The 12,684-nt window shown below is 38.1% G+C and overlaps 1 protein-coding gene across 1 annotated transcript in view; it reads left to right on the forward strand.

Moving 5' to 3' along the window:
* Positions 1 to 559: 559 nt before the first annotated feature.
* The window catches only part of SVL1 (SHV3-like 1), a 32,166-nt gene continuing 20,041 nt past the window's right edge, over positions 560 to 12,684 (forward strand). Inside the window, exons 1-2 of the mRNA XM_088954336.1 lie at positions 560 to 1,078; positions 2,254 to 2,544. Coding sequence (XP_088810462.1) covers positions 967 to 1,078; positions 2,254 to 2,544 — 403 coding nt within the window. The 5' untranslated portion in view covers positions 560 to 966. The remainder of the gene's footprint in view (positions 1,079 to 2,253; positions 2,545 to 12,684) is intronic.

Raw genomic sequence — 12,684 nt, forward strand, 5'->3', positions numbered from 1 at the left:
TATTTCTCAAGCCTTAGCTAATAACCACCAAAGCAGTCACCGTCAGTTAGAAATCCAACGGTAGAAAATAAAGTGGATGAGGGCATCAAAGGTCGTAGGTGGAAGGGCGGATACTAGCGTCACGGCGTGATTTATCAATGACGAGAACAAGCTAGCAAGTGGGCCAGTCCCACGTTTTAAGTAGAATTTTTAAGATATTTTATTAATTGTACAAGGTCTGACTGACTTTGGTTCTTCGAGTCTTGGAATTGGAAGAAGGAAGTAAGGAACCACTGGACAAAAACGGTGATATGGTAGTTGCTGGTTGCCGCAAAGCAATAACAACTGATGAAGAGATAAAAAGACCTTTATCGCAATTGGCAAGCAAGCTCCGGCCTCAAGTCTCTCAACTCTCAACAAAAAACAGGGACCCACCTATATGAGGAACGTTTGCGCGTTTGCTGACGGAAACAGGAATTCCTCCAATAATGTATTAACACGTGGACAACTGCCAGATGCTCCCATTACATCGTCGACTAGCTGTCCCCATATCAGCGAGTTTGAACTCTCAAAACAAAACCTACCGGGTGGGTGAGTCAGTGAGTGTGATCTGCTGAATCCATCAGCTCCCATCAGCTAGCTCGAGCCAATCGCGCCGTTGGATTGAATAGATATGTGGAAACGCGTATTATTATGGTAGCTAATGATATTACTGTAAACTTCACGCTGAGAGAGCTTCTCAGACAATAACACAAAATAATAGTTATAATTAGAGTAATAATAAAAGCCATCCTGAAAAAGAGTACAACTCTCTCTCTCTCTCTCTGGAGCTGGGGCTGAGCTGAACAGAAGAATAACTCATTTTCTTCTGCTGTATTTTCAAGACTACAACCAAATCTCTCCCGTTTTCCAATTAGACTCCATTCTTCCGATTGCCACTTGCCCGAAGTTTCAGAGCAGAGTTAATCTTCGGCCAACTTTCCGGCAATGCTGATCTCTCGTCCTCTTTTTCTTCTTTTGGTTCTTTACTCAGCTGTTCTGGTCACTTCTCAGAGATCCAGTACTAACAACAGTACCAGTCCATGGCTGACGTTAAATGGTCTGTATCTTTTTCCTCCTCCTCCTCTTCTTTTCTCTATCTCTCGCTTCGTTTCTAAATGCTTGGTTTTAGTTCTTCACTTGATGGTCGAATTCTGAGGTTGTTACTTCGTTGCTTATGTTGTTTGGTTGTTTTTCTTTGGGGAAATGCTGGATAATTTTGTGATATGAACAAAAAAAAAAGGAGAAAATAAGAATCTCGGAGGACGATTTTGTTTGCTGTTACTGTTTTAATTTTGTCTCGGATTTTGGTTGAGATAAAACGAAAGATTTAGGGAAAAGAAATCTCTTGAGAGAGTTCTTTGTCAGAAAATTGATTTTTTTTTTTTTTGTATAAACGTGCTTTTTTTTGTTTTGTATTTTCTGAGGAAAAGCTCAAGCGGTATACGTATGTTGTGAAAAATGGATGATTATGGCTATATACGAGCAAAGTTTTTCCTCCTTGGGTTCTTTTTTTTTTTTTCTTGAAAATATTTTCTTTTTAGTGCTACGGTTAAAAGACAAAATACAATAAAAAAAGGTCATCTTCCTTGTTATCCGTCTTCTGTTTGAAACCATCTTGGCTGTTGTATGTGAGTGGGGTTGTAGTCCTTGTTTACTCCTACATCAAAGTGCATTTTCTTTTACTTCCATGTGTGATAGTATTGATACTTTATTGTGATCATACTCTATCATTCAAGAGTTATAAATCAATTAAATAAGAGCCTCAAGTGAAATTTGAATTGCTACACATCTAAATTCTGGAATTATCGCAAATCTCCACTCTCACTTCCCAAGCAGCAAAGTGTTAACAAATTTTAGTGCCTTCGACCCAACCTTTGAATGAGAGTAAGCTTGCTGCCCTTTAACAAGTATCTTACCTTCCCCTTGATAAGTAACCCTTTGAGAGTTGGAAGCCTTATTTATTTATTTATCTATGTTGTGTCTGATTGGAAAGTTTTCTTCATCTTTTTTGATGATTTATGCTTGTAAAGAAGATATGCAGAGATAATAATCTTTTCTATTTAGTTGGTCTGTGCACCTAAACCATTTCTTGTTATCCCTTCAAAATTTGGTAGATTGAATGCCAACTGCCCAATGTTCGCTAGATTTTTCTTGTATGCATATTGTTATTGCTCTAGTCTTTTTAGAGAACTATTGAATGAGCAGGCCTATTCTATTGGTTACTGTTTGCAGGGAAAGCACCTTTAGTCATAGCTAAGGGTGGCTTCTCAGGGCTTTTTCCAGATTCTAGTTATGCTGCATACAGTTTGGCAAATATGACCAGCTTAAGCAATGTGATCTTATGGTGTGATGTGCAACTGACAAAGGATGCAGTTGGAATATGCTTTCCAGATCTCAAGCTAGATAATTCTTCTGACATCGCAAATGTTTTCAAAAATAGTACTGTCTACCTTGTGAATGGGCAACTTATGAAAGGATACTTCCCTGTGGACTATACTCTGAATGACTTAGCAAATGTTTACTGTAAGTTCAACTTCTTTGAGTTGTTTCTAATCTAATAATAGTATTCTATGCATAGATCCAGAAATCCTGAATGAGATTTTTGAATTCTCAACAGAACGAAATCATACTGTTTCTCCTTTTGGACAATTTACCATTTTTAGATCTAAATTGATTGTGTGTGTTTCTTTATTTTGTTTTCAGTTCAATTATGTCATAAATTAGATATTGTTGCAAGTTTATTATTAATATACTGCCATAGCCTGATATGTTTTGGCTGCATATGGTACTGCAGACTAGAGATAGGGCTCATTTTGAAAGTAGAAGCTGTTTTTATTGGCGAAGGCTTCCATCTTTCTTAGTTTTGGAGGGCCTTCGAATGTTACTAAAAGGAAAATTCTCAAAGGCAGTTCTAAGATGGCATTGCTACATGGGACAGAGTGTTCAATCAAGAAACATGTTGAAAAATGAGTGCATCTGAGATAATGGTGTTGGGATGGATGAGTGGCAAGACTAGAAAGAACAGAATCAGAAATAAGTGCAGGCTGAAGTAGAGGGGACTTAAGAGTAGTTCCAATTACAATTAGTGACAAGTTGAAGGAAAGTTAACTTGGAAGCAGCCTCTCTGTGTATCTGCAGGGGTAAGGCTACATACATCTGTTCCTCCCCAGAGCCTCATGCACTGGGCTGCCCTTTTCTTGAAGGAAAGTTGACTGAGATGTTTGATTGTGTGTATAGATGACCAACAACTGAACCAATGAATAGTGAATTGGCACAAGAAGGCTCTGAAAGAACTAAGAGAAGACCCAAGAAAATTTAATCTGAAGGGGTAAAAATATTATTTAAAAACTTATAAGTTGAAAGAAAACATGGCTTTTGATGGATCACAATGGCGGGGAAGATTTCATGTAGTGCACCACAAATAGTTTGGACTTAGTCTGAATTGAGTTGTGGAGAGTAGTGAATTGGTGCAAGAAGAAGGCTCTAAAAAGAGCTAAGGGAAGACCCAAGAAAATGTGGTCTGAAGAGGTAAAAATTTTATTTAAAAACATAGTTTGAAAGAAAATGTGGCTTTTGATAGAGCACAATGGTGGGACAGGTTTCAGTAAGTAGCTGCTACCAAGAATCTGTTGTGGAGTTTGTAAAATGCTGGAGGATCCAAGGCTTGAGTAAGAGAGGGAGGTTGGTTTGAAACATTGTTCTCGTAATGGCCTTTTGGTGTATTTGGTAGGAGAGAAATGCCAGGATATTCAAAAATAGGGGAGTCTTTCCCGATTTTGTATCCTAAAAAAATCTTGGAGAAGATGTTTTCTTGGCTGGTAATTCACAAGTTGTTCAATAGAAAATATATTGCCTTTTTTGTACATGTCTGGTTTGGAAACTCTCCCTTTAAGGTTCAATTCCCCTCCTTTTATCCTTTTTCAAACCGTAAGGGTGAGCCTATTTCATTGTTCTTGGTTCCTTTTAATCCAAGGGCTAGGTTTGATTGGGATTTGGGCTTCAAAAGGGATTGTTGGATTTGGACCTTATCTACCTCTGGTCTGAAATAAGTAGTGTATTGAAAGAATGGTAGGATCCATCTAATGGACGCCAAGAAAGGTGCGGAATGGGTGGGTGAATTTAAAAAATTTTCCTACCTTCTCCCAATTGGGAATCATATTCCCTAAATTTAGAATACAATATTCAAGGATTCTACTTGAACCATAATCAAACCAGATCTGAACCAAAAGGGAACATGAAGGATTATACCTGATCCGGAGAAACAATATCTCCCAAAGTTGGTGTTCACGTCCAAAGAAGATACCAAGATCCGCTCTTGCTGAAGATGACACATCTGTTGATGGAACGGAACCAGCAGGGTGCGTCCTACACTGGATCATTCACAAGAACCCACTGGAAACTCTGAACACTGAATCATTTTCAGTCTTTTCTGCAAGACTGATGTCAAGAACTGATTTCTTGACTTCTTTCTCCTACAAAGATCGAATCTTGCAAGAGGGGTTGGCGGCGGCTGGAGGAGAACTCCTGGGACGAAGATGGCTGAACAACTTTTCTTTTCTCTGGAGTTTTGAGATCTAATCTTTGTATGCAGAAGACTTTATTCTCTCTTGAAAAAGCTTGGTTCGAAATTTGGTATATTCGAATTAGCTTTCTCCTCCTTTCTTCTTGATTAAGAAATCCTCCTAATTAGGAGTTATCACAATCCAAATCAATATTTGGATAGGGGATAATCTTAATCCTATCTGCAGATTAAGTTAGTTTATTTCTGATCTTATCAGGAGGTTACCAGATTCAAATCTGATTTAAATTTGGTCTCCTAGAGTGGATAAGGTCAAAAGCCCAATCATTTTTACTAACATTAATCTCAGATTCGCCCCATAGATGGGTGATCATATCAGCCCAGCTCGTAATGGGCTTTTGGCCCATTAAGTGTTCAGTGTTTAACTAGTTTCCAATCTGCTGCCCAGTTGGGCTTCTTTGTATGGCGTGGGACCCAAACATTGATCTACACACCAGCCACGATCCTGTCACTATGATCACTCACTCAGATGAATTCTCAGACTGCCCCAACATATACAGGTTTTGACCCCCACTAAGGATCTCACTGATTGATATATCAAAGACAGCTCGATCCGACACGTAGTGAAGTGTCATAATCGAGTCCAGGGTCAGGTGTAACTTTCCAATTTTGCCCATCTGTCTCCAAGGTCTAGGGCAATACTGGAAATCTGGTCCGGTTCAAGGGTTCAAGCAATCCCATACTGCATGTGCCTTGGGTCTTACCCTGATGGCCGAAACAAGCCATCCCAACACTTGGTGGCACATCAGTATCAGCCTTGGCAGGATAAATCTCCCCAGACTTATCCAATGGCTGTGAACATTTAAAACTAACACAAGTTTCTATAAATGTCCAGTTTTAGGGTCTTACACAGAAATATACCAAACAACATGAATCAAACATGTACTTTCTTTATTTACACTAAATGTCAAAAGTACATCAAATTGGATTGAAGCTAAGGGCATACAAAACTGTCTAACATGTATCACATTTGCTCCAAGGTCTTGAAGGGTTTCCTAGATCCTTCAAAAAGGAATAACTGGATTTGGACCTCATCTACTTCTGGTTCCTTTACTTTTGCCTCTTTCTTTTTGTTCTTGATATAGCTGATTGAAGCCTTGGAGTTCCTTTCCCTATTAAGGAGATTTAGAGTAATCCTGTACCACCCAGAGTGAGAGCCTCGAGCCTTTTGCTGGGAAGTGCTTTTGAAAAGAATTAATATCTATGACTTATTGCAAAGAAAAAGACCTTATTGGTGCTTATCCCCACACTGGTGCTATCTCTGTAAGGTCAATGGTGAGATTTGCTATCACTTATTAATCACCTGCCCCTTTGCTTGGAAATTTGGGATTGGTTTTGCTCCTTATTTGGGTGTAGGTGAAACCCTCCGCCAAATGTTCAAGGCATGTTTGCCTATTCTTTTGTCATTTGGCCAAAGAAGAGGGGAATAACCATAGTTGTCAAGGCGATGCCTAGGCGGGCGCCTAGGCAACAAGGTGCCCTTTGAGGCTCGCCTTGCCTAATTGCCTAGTAGTTTTCTACTTCCTGCTATAAAATACTTTTTTATTCATTCTTTTTGAGATAATAATTATAAAATAAATATTATTAAACTAAAATAATCATTTTGTGTGTTTATATACTAGTTTCTTTTTATTATTTTCTTATTTTTTAGGGTTTAATCAACACAGACATTGCTAAATTCTGTAGTGAACCCTCAAAGACTTAAAAACCTGAACCAATAAGTAAGGAAGAACTTAAAATTTTATCTAATCAGGGCACATTTTCCTCTTCCATATATTCTTTTTCTACTTCTTCTTCTTCTTCTACTACTACTACTACTACTACTACTACTACTACTACCAATACTTTTTATTTTCTTCTTTTCCTATAACAAAAATAAGGGTTCAGCCCCTATATTTTTTGAATTTTCCTTCTTCCTTTTCTTCTCATGATTATGTTGATTTTCTATACTTTAATATGAAATTTATACTTTTCTTATGAAAATCATGAATAATTATTAAAGAAATATGGTTATGGTACCTAGGAAACTGCCCTAGGATCTATGTTTTTAACATAAAAAAATCCATCGCCTAGGCGCCCGCCTAGGCGGCTAGGTGACAAGGTGCCCCCGAGTCGCCTAGCCTCGCCTTGGCGCCTTGAAAACTATGTGAATAACTCTATGGAGCTGTACTCATGCAACTGTTTGTTGGACAATTTGGGAAGAAAGGAGTAAAGAAACCTTTTCTTAGAAAGAGAGGAGTAGGGATGCCTTAATTGAAGTCATCACTATTAGAGTGATCCATTGGGTGAAATCCCTGCAGCTTTTTGAGAACATTCTCGCTTGTGACCTTCTGATAAATTGGAAGGAAATAGCTGATTCTACACCTTTCAAGGATATTGTTAGGCCATCTTGGTCTCCTCCAGTGGTTTTATCAAGTTGCATTTTGATGGTAGTAGTGAAGGAAATCCTAGTCCTTCAAGGATTGGCAGTGTTTTCAGAAATGATAAAGGGAAAGTTATTGCTCTCTACACAAGTCCAACTGGGGTGGGTGACTTGTTAAGGGCTAAAATATTGGCTGTCATGGAGGGAATCCAAAACTCTAAGTAGTAAGCTGTCAACATAAGGGGATTCAAAGCTAGTTATAAATTGTCTTCAAAAGCAAGAGGAGATTGGATGGTGGGACTTTATTTATGAAAAAAGAAGAATCATGTGGCTTTTACAAGGAATGAAAATTGCTTTTCAATGGGTGAAAAGAGATGCTAATTTGTTTGCTGATACTTTAGCCAAACAAGGGGTGGGAAGAAATTGGCTGTTTTGGGCATTGTTGTAATTTGTGTTCTAGTTGGGGGAGCTAAGAGAGCTTATTGAATTTAATGAATCTGATTCAGTTATTGATAAAAAAATTGTAGTGCTTCCTGGGCAATTATTGTGTGTTCCCTGTTTATAGCCTCTTATTGTACAAGGATGCTTTTGTTTTATTAATGAAATTCATAAATTGGTTCTGGAGAGAGTGATGGGAGTAATAAAGTTAAATGGTGGCTTATTTTTGTTTCTGTTTCATTGCAAGGAAGATGTTGAGTTGATTCTGGAGTTAAAAAGTTCGAAGGTGTAGGGTTTTGACTTTTGATTAAGTTGGTAATTTCCGGTGGCAGGGGTGATAAATGAAGGGAGAAGAAGATGTGTGGTGTGGTTAGGAGTGATGGGGATACCTCTTCATGCTCCAAGTTTTCTCACTCCTATGTATATGGAGCAAGATGGCTCTCAACTATTGTTTTTCTTTCCCTGCAGTAGGTCTGTAAGACTGGTATGATGTTACTACTACTGATTGTAAAGAGTCTTAATCTAGCGCATTTTATTAAAGGCAGTAAGGTCATCTATAATGCCATCTAGATAATGTGCTGTAGATCATATTTCAAACCTTTTGGTCCATTGGATGATAGAATTGCCAAATCACCAAGCACTGCGAAAGTGGCAAACTTAGTCTCAAAGCAATCCCTGACCCAGTAGGAAGGATTACCACCTCTCAGCTTTGATGGCTTTTGCATCCCTAATTTTCTGTTGAAAGCTAAAGTGTTAGATCCATGCTAATCTGTGAGAAAATGAATAAGAGGATCTGAACAAAGTTCCTTTGAAGGGCTTTGTTTGAAATAATTATGAATTCCTTGTTCATGTTGGGATAAGGCATGGATGATGATGATGATGAATTCCTTGCTCACCAAAGCCCAGAAGTTGGCAAGGAAAAGAACACTATCGCTTAAAGCTTCAAAAGATGCTGCACCCATCAATGAAGAGTTGCTATATATATATATATTTTGATAAATAAGAGTTGTTATATTTTCCTTATAAATTTGCAACCAAACTAGCTAATCTATCAACAATGGAATTCATCTAACTAAAAATCCATATTAATAAAGCAGGATAAACTTGAAAGCAATTTAATCTCGTTCAGCATGTAAGATGATTGTCATAGAAATCCTTCCAAAACCTTTGCCCCATCTGATCGCTTTATAGAAATCCCCTTCAATCGAGAGGAGATGAGGACCTTCACAAGGTAGCAACCCCAAGGCCAAAGAGAAGGCCATCATCTCCAGCTTGGTGGAATCTTTCTTGCCAACAGAGCCACTAATGTTACCTTGTTTTCGTCCATGTTAGGTATATAATGCCCATTTCCTGATGGACCTTTGCTCTACCAGAACTGATTTTGAATCTCACTGTCAGTGGACCCCCCAACCCCCTAGAAAAAAAAGAATAAATACATAAGTATTCACTACAATCCAAAATGATATGATAGAAGACTTTGGAGATGGAGTAAGGACAGAAGTTTCTCAGTGAAATCTTTCTATAAATGGTTGGCTAGCTGCGAGGAGACCTTTTTCCCTTGGGTCAGGGTTTGGCATACAGGGTCACCCAAAAAGGTTGCTTTTCTGTTTTGGTTGGCTACTCTTAAATCATAACAGGTGTTTGACTGTTGATAACTTACTGAAGTGAGGCTGTTCTGTAGATAACACAATTTAATTTTTGTAAAGATGAAATGGAGACAGTTAACTGCATATTCTTACACTGTCCTATTATCAAAAGACCGGGCCAAGATGTTTGATCTCTTTGGGGTGCAGTGGTGTTTCCCTGAAACCTTGGAGGATGCTGTTATAGAAGCTGGCATTTAACTGGTTTGATTAAGAAAGGAAAAGTGGTATGAGAAATATTGCCTTTAGCAATGATCTGGACGGTTTGGGAGGAAAGAAATGGAAGAATCGTTGAAAACAAAGAAAAGAGGGAAGAAGACATCTTATAATCTCTACGGGGAAGAATATACTCTTGGAAAAGGTTTTAAAAGGCTAAAGGCGTAGTTGAGGTGTAAGCCTCAAGGCATTGCAAGGCATAAGCCTCAAAGTTCGTAAATTGATGAAAATAACAAACAATATACCAAATTAAAATGATAGAAAGTACACATATTCTATAAACTAGAAGTTTATAAGCAATAAGTTTTGGCATTGAGCATTAAATAAAATAATAACTAATCAACTAACAATTATAAACAATTTACATTGCATGAAAAAAAAAAACAATTTAGAAGAAAGGAAACAACTTAGTTGATTTGATCATGATAATAATACTATTGTTATTATTTTTTGAGAAGGTGAGGTAAAAGAAATTTTATTGATGAAAGATGAAAATGTTATCCATTAGTAGAAGAAATGAGAAAAATAACAAACTTGTGATATTACATTCAGAATAATAAGAAAAATCTCACTTGATTTATCCAAAAGAAACTAAGAATTTGATTAGTCCTTTTGGTTTTTCGTTTTTACCTTTTATTTGTACTATAATTATTGAAGTGTTTTTCTATATGTTTTGAATTATGAAAATGCATATATATATATATATTTTGCATTAAATCATAAAGTAATCATTGATACTTGAGGCCTACGCCTTTTTACGCCTCAGGCTATGCCTCACGCCTTGAGGCTTGAGGAATTCTGACAAAGTCTTAAACCTCAAATCAAGGTTGTGTGGCAAAATCTGTGTGCCTCACTTCATGGCGTATGCCTCACACCTCAAGGCTTAAGCCTTTTAAAACAATGCTCCTGGATGGCAGCTCACAGTTTATTCAGAAATACACCTTATACCCAGTTTCTTGTTCATGATACTTCTTTCTGTAAGAAGAATTGATTGAGATACATGTTTGGACTGCACAGTTCCAGTCTGTGCAGGTTGTAATGGGTGTCTTTGTTTTTTTACTTAATACAATACCTTACACTTTTCTCAAAGAAAAAAGAAAATTCTGAGCAAATTTCCTGATGGACCCGTGTTCTATTCCCTTCAATTCTTAAATCCATGCACCTTTCTAGAGAGAGAAACCTATCTCGCTAATGCTTCCCCACCAAACCCAGATCTGGTTCAGCCCTTCCCCATATTTAAGGTTCTTTTTCATCCCATTAAAACAGTTTTCAAAAAATGCTTACTAAAAAACCCTATTTCTCAAAAGTTTCTAATTTTGAGAACTCCTGCCTTTTTGTGCCCAACCTTTCTTAAAACCAATCCAAATTTAACCTCATGCTTGGTTCACTTTCCTAATCTTTCCTTCTAAAACAGTTTGAAGAAAATCCATTCCAATCTTGAGATATTGAAATTTATTTATTTTCTCTCTCTAGAAATTTCTGCTTATTACATGAATTTCAGCACTAAACTACCCTCCTAGTCACTTCATGCAGCTATATAACCCTATACAACCCCTCATCCACCTTACCTAGGCCTACTCCTTAACCTCTCAACCCCAAACCTTGGACCTAACGCCTTACCATCATCATTTAGTTTTCAGTTTCCCTCAAAATTGTTTGAGTCGAGCCTTGGATCATACCAATCTTACATCAGATGAGATGATAAACATCATCACAATCATAGTTGCTCATTGGATATGAGCTAGGGAAGTAGGGATGAATTCAGAGGCTTTCACATGGAAAGCCTAATTAGAGGATGGTCTTACAAGGTAGGCAGCTAACAGGGATGAGCTCAATCAAGTCAGGGAGACTCCCAGGTTGTGATTGTCTGGTTATTAGAGGGAAATGGAGGCCCATGTTCAGACATTTAGTGAGGGAAGCAAGAGCTATAATCTCAAAGAAATTTTTGTTCAAATGGATCAGATGAATCAGTCATCATTCTAGCTGATGATGCAGCTCCTTCGGTCTTTGATCAGCTTTCCTTTATTTATCTCAGCTGTGGTCTTGGATTTTTCCTTGATCAGATTTATTTCAATTGAAAAACAGATAACAAAGTTGTGGCATCAGGTATGGTCAATCTGGGCTGCTGTTGTGGTGTGGTCGATCTGGGCTGAAAGAAATAGAAGGATCGTCCTTAACAAGTGCAGATCGAAGGATGCTGAAGTTGTGGTTGATCTATCTGGGTTGCAGTCCCTTCAATGTATGGAGTTTTGGAGGATGTATAGTGTGTGGCTTGTTGCTTTGGGGTCTGGGCCTCTGCTGTTGCCTCTTGTTGTACTAATTATCCTTTTATGCAATAAGATCTTACTTCACCTGTTTTTTTTGATCAATAACAATCAGCTTTATTAAAATAGAAGGAAGCAGTTACAAGATATAGGGGAGGTAAAATGAGAAAAATGAGTTGGCATTTCTTTTCACCCAATTGTACTCCACCTCAATGTCCCTAGCAGGCCATTTGAATTTTTTCCTTTCATTACTATGGTTCCACATGCTACTGTTGTCTTCCTTTAGCCATCTAACCATCACCTCCGAATCACCTTCAAGAACCAATCTTCTAATGTTCAATTGTCTTGCTCTTTGGATTCCTTCCAAAACCACAAAAATCTTGGCCCTGAGAGAGTCACCTTCTCCAATTGGGCCTGAATACAAGGCCAGAATAAACCCTTCCTCATTCCTGAAGACACTCCCAATCCCAGATGGCCCAGATTTCCAAAACTACTCCCATCAAAGTTCAGTTTTATAAATACAGAGGGTGGGGGAGTCCGAATGGGTATAGAAATCCTCTTAACCTGAGCAGAGTTTGCTATCTCTTTCCAATTTCTCAGCAAGTCGGTCATGGAGAAGTTTGTAAAAAGGTCCAATGATTTCAGCCAGTGAACCACCCTTAGGTGTATCAAATTTGTTAAACTCTCAGCAGTTCTTTCCTTTTCTGAAAATATATGACAGTTCCTTTCTTCCCATAAGGACCAACAAACTGCTGCCCTGATGCATCTCCACATAATCCTCCCTCTTTTCTTAGGCCAACTGAAATAGGACAAAGAGAATAGACTTTGCACATTCAAAGCAGGGTTCCAATTACACCCAAAAAAGGAGAAAGCCCACTCCCAAATAGATTTAGCAAACAAACAAGTAACCATAAGGTTGTAGCCAGTTTTCCCATCAACCTTGTAGAGAGCACCGATTTGGGGATAAACAAGAATTGGTCTCTTTCTTTGAATCAGGTCATTTGTGTTGATTCTTTCCAGGAAAGTTTCCCAACAAAAACTACCAACCCGAGGAGGAATGGGCTTACTCCAAGCCTCTTTAACAGGGAAGGGCAACCCAAGAGGAGTAGGAGGATGAGTTAAGGTTTCAAAAAAAGAGGCATAAGAGAAGGCACCCAAGGA

Source organism: Nelumbo lutea, chromosome 1 (assembly GCF_056320005.1).
Source record: "Nelumbo lutea isolate HS-2025 chromosome 1, American lotus-T2T, whole genome shotgun sequence".
Taxonomy (NCBI): domain Eukaryota; kingdom Viridiplantae; phylum Streptophyta; class Magnoliopsida; order Proteales; family Nelumbonaceae; genus Nelumbo; species Nelumbo lutea.